General features: G+C 40.2%; 1 protein-coding gene across 2 annotated transcripts; it reads left to right on the top strand.

Moving 5' to 3' along the window:
• Positions 1–6,199: 6,199 nt before the first annotated feature.
• Positions 6,200–8,293, top strand: ovca2 (OVCA2 serine hydrolase domain containing). 2 transcript variants are annotated; one of them, XM_071910421.2, is made up of 2 exons: positions 6,200–6,555; positions 7,475–8,293. In XM_071910421.2, the coding sequence occupies exons 1-2, from the start codon at positions 6,387–6,389 to the stop codon at positions 7,993–7,995; spliced, it is 690 nt and encodes a 229-aa protein (XP_071766522.2). In that variant the 5' UTR covers positions 6,200–6,386; the 3' UTR covers positions 7,996–8,293. The 2 variants fall into 2 exon arrangements, with proteins under 2 accessions (XP_071766522.2, XP_071766521.2); XM_071910420.2 differs by having other exon boundaries at positions 7,472–8,293.
• The last annotated feature ends 720 nt before the right edge of the window (positions 8,294–9,013 follow it).

Raw genomic sequence — 9,013 nt, 5'->3', positions numbered from 1 at the left:
ACAACAATTGCACTTAAAAAACCCTCAAAACCCCTAACACTTGGGTCATGAGTCTTTGCTTTATGCTGACAAAGGAGCAGAACTGGGTAAGTGCTTTGTAACATACAGCTGGAGTAGCAGTATAGTCAGCTGCTCTATCATGAAATCTTTTGTGACACAATGCAACATAATGGAGCAGCAGATGTCAAGCTGGTGGGGTATCAGGGTAAAGAGTGTGATTTCCCACTTTGAGTTTTTGATTCCCACGCGTCTGATCATAAAATTTAATTTCTGGTGGCGACACAGTTTATCCCCCCTTCTAGACTTTTATCAATTTGATCTCTTTGATCTATTTTTTAATGAAAGCCTGCAGCCAAAAGCATTGGGACCGCTTGGAATCCATTGAAGTTCTGCTAGCTCTGCAGCAGCCAATGGACTGTGAATTTGAACACTGATGCATCATTTTGAAACATCCACCGGAGAGTAGTGTTGGGCTGAAAACCCCCAGAATCCTGATGTGCGGGATATATCAGTGAAACACTCATTCAGACAGATGTTTTCCTTCCACCACCAATTCACTGCCTCGGATACAGAGGCTTTCTCCTTGTCACATGGAAGAAAGAGCAATGTTCAGCATAACCACCTCTTGTATTTTAAGGAATGTCTAAAACTCTTTTCAAACCTGTATCTTTTAACTTGCACCTGCCCTTTTTCCCTGCTACTTGTGTGACTGAGTGAAGAGTTGCGAGCCTGTCATTCCTACTGCTTGAGTCAGATGGTACCATTTGTTCCCAGACATTAATAGCTCAGCACACAAGGAGTTCCTTCCCCTGTATGAGTCAATCAGTGTCACACTGCTTAAAATAAGTGCTAGCAGCAATTATTTTAGATTTCAAAGCTGTCGATTGCGTAAATAGTCACTGAGTGAATGGGAAAAGCCTAAGCTTATCTTGTATCCTGATCTTTTAAGCTACCTTGGGAGCAGCAAGGAGCGAGTCTGCCCATTCAGAGCATGGAGATTATTGTGCCTCAATACATCACTTAAGGGGAAGAATGGGAGGCTTCGCAACAGACTGTACTGTGGTTCAGTAGAGCTAGGAGCAACAGCAATGAGTTATAGGAATACTCCACTCACAGAAGACATTTTATTTGTTTCTTTCCTCGAGGTAGTTGTATTAGGCAGTAGTATCATTATCCCAACGAATGTCATATTTAGCTTGTTTCTCCATGTGGTCGATAGTTACATAACATGCAACCTCTGGATGGCATGGTTTGTTTGTTTGTTTGTTTTTGTAGTGGCATATCTCTTTGTGCATGGCATTTTCACAGTGGTATTGATTTCTGTTATGGTTAAAGGAAATGTTCAATCTTCGACATTCAAATCAGGAAAATTAGCCTCCTGTTAGCATTGTTAGCATAAGACTGAAACCATCTCTTTCAAACACGTCACATAAAAGCCCTCGAACAGTTCTATTGCTTATTCTTACTATTAGGACAGCTTATGAAAGTGAATGGGATGGCTTGCAAATGATTTTGAGAGAAGTCACTGTAATTCCCATTGTCTTGTTTGAATTACAAACAAATGCTAAGGATGCTAGCTGCTGCCACTGTCCCAAAATCAATAACACATAAATACTGATGTCTTAAAGGACAAGTTTTGGACCTATGTATAATTTGTCCTACAGGTAGCCTATGTAAGAGGCAAATTATATAAAGGTCCAAAATCGCCAAACTTATCCTTTAAGAAAGGGGGTTGTGGTAGTGATGGATAGGATGGTCTTTAAAAAAGATTCAATGGAGGCATAAAGTAGTGATGGATCAGGTCTGAGACATTAATAACTCATGTTAAGAAAAGAATGATAATGGAGTCACACATAAAAAACCCTGACATTATCCTTTCAGTTGCAAGAAATGACACATCTCCACTTCCTGCTGCCTCACCCCACCTGTCACCCTCTTCCCACACGATAACATCTATCAGCTGTCAACTCTGCAACACACAAAAACCCCAGCTGTTCCTCACACTACTTTGGCACCGCTAAGAGCCCACAGCTTATCTTTGAAACAGCCATGGTGTAGTCTCCTTGAATAGAATAGAACATAACACTTGAAGATAAACACTTTCAATAAACATAAAGATGCTTATTGGCCCATCTATCTGCTTATCTGTGAGGGCATTCGCATTCTGTATGGCCTACATTACCTGCTCCAGGGAGGATCCTGGGCGGACAGGACATTCCTCATCCTCCTGTTTGCCCTCCTTTATATTCCTGCAAACAGCCCTCACAGATAGTGTGGTCGCATGGCAGAATGACAGGGTCTCTAATAATGTCACTACACAGAGGACAGAAGTAGAGATCTTGCTCTGGAAGACACAACCTGGAGGCCATTTCATCCCCTCTGAACATGATTGCTCTCCCTGTTTAGGTCTTTGGCTTTGGAAGTGAAGTTTAACCTTATCCCCACATGATCAGTGTCTGCAGTCGATCCTGCTGTATCATCACTCTTCAGCTTTTGGCTTTACAATGGGAATAACATCAACATTCTCTTATCAAGCAGCTGATATTGTAATTTCCCATCCATAGCGCGGATATGCTTGTTGTGGATTTTAATGGTTTAATTCCGAATCACAGTACAGTATATCCATTTTGAGAGAAAAGCTGTTCTCTTAAATTCATGTCTCAGTAATTAAAAAATTACACATGGTCCAACTCTCAAATATATTCATTTGTTATTCTCTGCATTTACTTGTTGGTTTGCTGTTCTGCTCTGTTCTCACTCACAGGTAGGATGAGTTTGTTGTTTTTATTTTGCTGCCAAGGAGGTCTGAAGTCTGTTAGTATGTCGGCAGCTATGGTGCACCTCTGCCCCCCTGTGGACTGCAGTAAAAACTGAAACTAAAGGAGACACCATTTCACCCCACAGCCATAATTTTCAACTACCTTAAAATAAGACACAGATTTTTCACACTGTCTACCTTTGCCTGTAACCATTCTGTAAATAGTAAACTAATTCAAATGCAAATTATGTTATTTACATATGTAATAGGTCTAATTTCAGAGGAAGATAACACAGCCAAAGCATTGCAAATACAATACATGATAATCTCTATCTTTTTCCCCATTTCAATCCACATTTCCATGAATTTGTCCAGCTAGTTCATGGCCAACTATGTATACATCTATCATTAAATCTACTGAAAACATTTCTATGGCAATTCATTTCAACATTTTGGTAGTTACCAATCCATAAGCTGGTAGTCACTATTGCAAATTTACCAAAAATACCTATTCAAAAGATAATAGTAGTCGGCTAATACAAATAACAATATAATAACATTCAACATTCATGTCACAATTTAATCTGGTTACAGTTGTCACAGTTACATCTTGTTAAACAGCCTCATGCTACATTTATGACATAATTCTGCACATTATGATATGATCATTATGTTACCATTGTGACACAGTGTTACATATTATGATATCATGCTACAATTATGATAGTATGCCACACATTATAATAGGCCTATTGATTTAAATATGTTGGCATATTATATGACATCTTGTTATACATTATGACATGCTGCAAATTATGACATTGTCTTCATGATTCACATGAGTACTCAGGTTGCTGAGTTTTGAATAATTGGAAATGTCTAAGTGTGAACTGTGAAGTTGGGACAGCCAAGGATTAGTGCAGTAGCTGATTCTGGAAAAAAAAAAGCATGGATCACTTTCTCTAGGTCAGTGAAAGAGATCAACTGCCAAATCCTGTATATATCTCTAAGGTGAGAAAATGTTGTTTTGGATATTGCCTTCATGATCGTCAAAGGAGCGATCTGGATCAAAGATAATGCCAATATTTTTGACAGAATCCTTTGGGATAACTGTACTGCCATTGATGTTGAGAGAGAGGTTTGATAAGAGAGTTTCTATGGCCTAGAATTAGCATTTCACTTTTATCTGCATTGACAAGGAAGTTCTTTGTTATTCTTTTTGTGATGTCAAAGAGACAAGGATTAAGGATTTAAGGATTCTATGTACTATTCACTTTTTTTCTGTTGTGTGCTTTGTATGAATGCCAGATTTTTTTTGTATTCCTCTTAATCTATGCAATTAACTCTGGGCCTTATACAACACATTGTACCATGGTGAGATATTGTTTTAAACCATGCTGCAATTATGACCAGAGCCACAACTTATGACATGTATCAAGTAAATGTCATTTTGCACTACATATTATCACATGGTGTCATATACATTTTCACCTCCCTATAGAAAGTCAGTGAGCCCCAGCTGGAAATAAGCCCGTTTTCTATAGTGTAAAAGGACTGACTATCCTACCATGCACCTATTCCAGCTGTGACAGCATAATCAGAATTTAATGTTTTAATGAGATCAGATTCTACTCTGAATGATTCTGATTCTGAATAATCCTTCCCCCAGGAAGGTAGAAATCCGTACAGGGAAACAAGGGCATCCTTGTTCAATGTTAAAAGCACAGTGCTGAATCACTCAGACCAATACAGAAATACACTTTTGAGCACACGGAATAGATCAGTTTCCTTGTCAGTGTGAGAAATGAGATCGACTTATCAAATTATTCCATTACAAAAATCTATAAGGGGATGCGGGGATGTAGCAGCAAGCCATCTGAGCTTCTCTCTGCTTTACATTTATTTACAACATCTACAACATCATCAACATGTAGGCTATATTTCTTATCAAATGTGAAGTGAATGACGTTACTTGAAAGCAGCAGATCATCGCCTATTCGCAGACGCTCGGTGTGAGAACACGCTCCACTCGTCTTAACACTAAAACTCTTCAAGCCTCATGAAGTAACACGAGGCTGCAACACGCCATCTAGTTGGTGTGAGCGGTTTGCAGCATCAGTTTGAACCAGGCAAACGGTTTTCTTTTTTTTTCCGGCCCGTGGAGGGAATCAGAGCTGCTGCTGGAGGGGAGCAGGCAGTCACTGAGGCGGCAAAGGGAAAAAGTTTGATGTGGAGGGCTGTCGGGACTTCAGACGCTTTGAGCTGCTGCAGTTGCTGGGACGTGCTGAGGGTGTGTGATGTGCGATGGAAGTCAGGATGCATGCACTGTTTGATCTGAGCCAGTGTTTTGATGTGCTGGTTCGATTTTTTATTTATTTTTTTGTTACGTAATAACAATCTAAACTTTTGTGAATAAATCCTGCGTCTTACCAAAGAGCCGTATATTGTCCCTCACTAGATATTTGCAACCTAGGCCTTTATTGTTAATTGTTGATTATCTTACCTCTTTTGGATTCAGCACTTCTTTCTTGGACAGCAACAGTGGCGTCACATAGGCCTACATAGATCACTGTAATGTTCCTATAATATTCCTATAGAGATTTCTGCTGTGATATTTCAATAGTATCCCTCTAAAAATGATTATAGGGTTACTACAGCCTATACTGTTCCGTAAGATGATACGGCTTCATGTTTTGCCTTTTTTCTTATTCACAAGTTCCCAAGCCGCCCCCCACTCACACACAGACAGACACACACACACACACACACACACACACACATATATACAGATAGATAGGCTATATAATGTAAAGGTAACCTAGATCAACATATAAGTATATTATTGATTAAGCTGCAAAAAATATATAAACAAAAGATAAATCGCCTATAAGAGCTTATTTTTACTGAGATTTAACTACTGAGACAAGTGTAGGCTAATGCTGCATAAGCGAACGTGTAGGCTGCTCAAAGCCGGGCTCTGATATGGGATAATTTATCATATGAAAATTGAATAAAGGTGGTCCTACTTCTCAGCTAACGTTACAAATTACACATTTCTTTCACGCGGAACTATGGCACTTTAAACAATGTTGCTCTTTACTGGATTAGCAGGCGCACACGTTTTGATCACAAGACAAATTGTGTCAAGCTAGCCAGAATAATACCAGAAGTTAGGCGATTTTGGCTTCAAAATAAAAGCATAACGTGTCTATTTGAAAAAGGTAACCAGCGTACTAAGCTACAAAACTTTCCTTCAAAATAGACAGTGAAATCTTTTATTTGTACTTTCATTTACTACAGGTTCCTCCTTAAATATATTGTTTATTTTTACGTTGGTGTTTTAGTAGGCTATTAAAACACTACAACGTCATGTTCATCAACAAGGGTTTTACTTTGAAAATTGTGAGCGGACGTCCTTTTTATGTATTCTGGCTTGCTAGAATGACAAGTGTTAACAGTGGTTAGACTTTCGGTTTTGTAATAACTCTTTCTGGCTTTTCAAGTGTTGTGTTGTTTTATTTGAACTAACCAGTTGAAGTGGTACGGTATATGACTACGACTTGGTATTCAGTAAATAGCTATCATTTGCCGGCTAAAAGTTGAAAATATCTTTTCCGGGTAACTCTGCATGGCGGCTGTGGCTTCTCGCGCCCCTCTCCGGATCCTGTGCATTCATGGTTACCGGCAGAACGGCAGCTCGTTCCGCGAGAAGACCGGAGCGCTGCGGAAGCTCTTGAAGAAGCAAGTGGAGCTTGTGTATATGATCGCACCGCACTGTGTACCGCAAGCCTGCAGTGGTGAGTCAAGCTCAACACCTCAACACAGTATCTGTCTGTGTCTCTCAGTTCAGTTTCAACTGGTTCGCCAGTTATAGCTACCTTCGTCTTCTACCAAAATACACTGTAGGGGGCGGTAGAGAGAGGACGTGAATCCGTATTTTAATGTTCAATTTTCTTGAAATTAGCAGTGAGTGGAAGAGAGAACAGTAGGCTATTTATTAATGATAAACAAACCCCTTGCTTGATGGAGTGTAGAGGTGGACAAGACGATAGCTTTCTTTGACTTGGCACTTTACACATTGTGTCTGTGAAGTTGTCCAGAGTTGGGATCAATTCATGAATGAACTCGTGGAATTGGAATTTTAAAAAACAAAACAAAACAAAAAAACCTGCAGGAAACAGAATTGGAATTGAATTAGAATTTCAGGAAGTTTAATTTCATTAAATGAAATTCTCTGAAATTCCTTTCTTTTTTTCTTCCCACATATCTGAGATTACACATAGTGTTATATATTATCAATCCTGAATGTCATAAAATGTCCCTGAAGGGACCTTTCAGGTGGTATTTGATGCATAACATGTAATCATAATACATAGGTATGATGGAATGTATTTGATTTGTTTAACTCTCTTTTATTTGATTCACAATGTTTCATTTATAAAGTTTTGCAAGTCAAGACAACCTCTCTTAGAGGTGGAATTTAAAGTAATTTAATGGAATTAAATTCTGTTTCCTGTCATTCCAATTCAATTCCAGTTCTGTCAGTCTGACAGTCCAACTCCAACTCCAGGAACTGAATTGGAATTTACCATGCATTCTCAATTCAGTTCATGAATGGCCCCAACCCTGAAGTTTACACAATGGCAGGCAGTTTTAAAACTTTTTTTTCTAAATTATTAAACTCATCAAAATAACTATTGTCTGTCTCTTCAGAAGCTCAGGAGAAGGAGAGCGGCTCAGGGTCTGCACCCGGAGGTGATGAGGACTCCAGGGGTTGGTGGTTCTCCGACGTCCAGGCACGGGCGTTCAGCGCTCAGCAGCAGTGTGAGGAAAGCCTGGGGCTTGATGAGAGTGTGACGGCTGTGAGAGAAGCGGTGAAGGACCTGGGTCCGTTTGACGGCATCCTGGGCTTTAGTCAGGGAGCAGCTTTGGTGGCCATGCTGTGTTCCCTTCAAGAGCAAAACCTGGAGCCAGAGTTCAGCTTCCGCTTTGCCGTCCTTGTGGCAGGTTTCCGCAGTGCGTGTGAGGAGCACCAGAAGTTCTACAGCGCTCCCCTCCTGATCCCCTCCCTGCATGTGTTTGGACTGGAGGACCGAGTCATCCCCGACAAAATGAGCAGGGAGCTGCTCCCCACCTTCCAGGACGCTCAGGTCCTCACACATCCTGGTGGCCATTTTGTGCCTGCTGCATCTGCTCACAGACAAACCTACCAGGACTTTCTCAAGAGGTTCCAGTGAAAGAAGAGTCACAGAAACTGAATCAATGGCTTTTTATGTGGAAAACTGTGACTCATGTAAGAGACTAAAGCACTTAAATGCGACCGCAGAATGTTGATTATTTAATGTCAAGAAACATCTTGTGATAGCATAATTGATGCCAAAGGCACTTTGTGTAAAAGCACCAAGTTTAGAAGCCTCACCCCCGTGCTTTTGATGCCGTCTTTTCCACCGTTCTGATGCTGTCAAAACAAGACAGTGACTTCTGTCCTTCTCAGGGAAGGTGCTCTGTAGCAGACAATAAATTAAGAGACACCTATTTTACTTTTTGTCTTCTGGTCTCTGTCTAGTTTTCTGTGAACTGTGTAGCCTTACTTTCACTGCAGTACCCAACTTTCTACATGGCTGCACGTCTTTATTGATTGAGTCTCTCACAAAAATGTAGATGAGGTCATGACATTCTCCCAAATAACTACACAAATACAATGAGTGTCTTAAAAACAACTTGGATCTTCTGCCGCATCCAATAGGGGATCTGTAATGAAATCATTGTTTGGAAGGGAAAGCTCTCTTTAACAGGCTTCCCACTGCTCACTGAATTTCTGGAATATTATTAGTTATTTTCCAGACAGAGGACGTCAGGAAACTTAATGAATTCTCCGGGAAAGTCGGGAAATATCAGTGAATATTGCAAATGACTCACTTTACCGGAATATATCAGAATGTATTTTTCACGCAGTCGTTGCATTCGATGTTGGTTTTCAGCTTTTTGGAAGTCTAACTGTAGTGGAAGCCAGACTGTTTGCCCCTTTAGAAAAAACATTAACAAACCAGTAAGGAATGATATTTTTAGGTCATGGAAGCGCTCCAACTTGATTACGGAAAGTCATGACAAGTGATGGAGTTTTACATCAGCGCCACAGTGGGAACCCTGGTTTAAGCAACACTCGATTTAAGCAATATTCTGCATGACATAGCTTTGCAAATTTTGCAGCATCGCTTGTGTGGCATCGTGACAGCCATGCAAGTATAGAATCTG

This window comes from Centroberyx gerrardi, chromosome 11 (assembly GCF_048128805.1).
Source record: "Centroberyx gerrardi isolate f3 chromosome 11, fCenGer3.hap1.cur.20231027, whole genome shotgun sequence".
In the NCBI taxonomy this organism is placed as follows: domain Eukaryota; kingdom Metazoa; phylum Chordata; class Actinopteri; order Beryciformes; family Berycidae; genus Centroberyx; species Centroberyx gerrardi.
The sequence above is the reverse complement of the archived record's forward strand: the minus strand, read 5'-3'. Positions and strand labels throughout refer to the sequence as shown.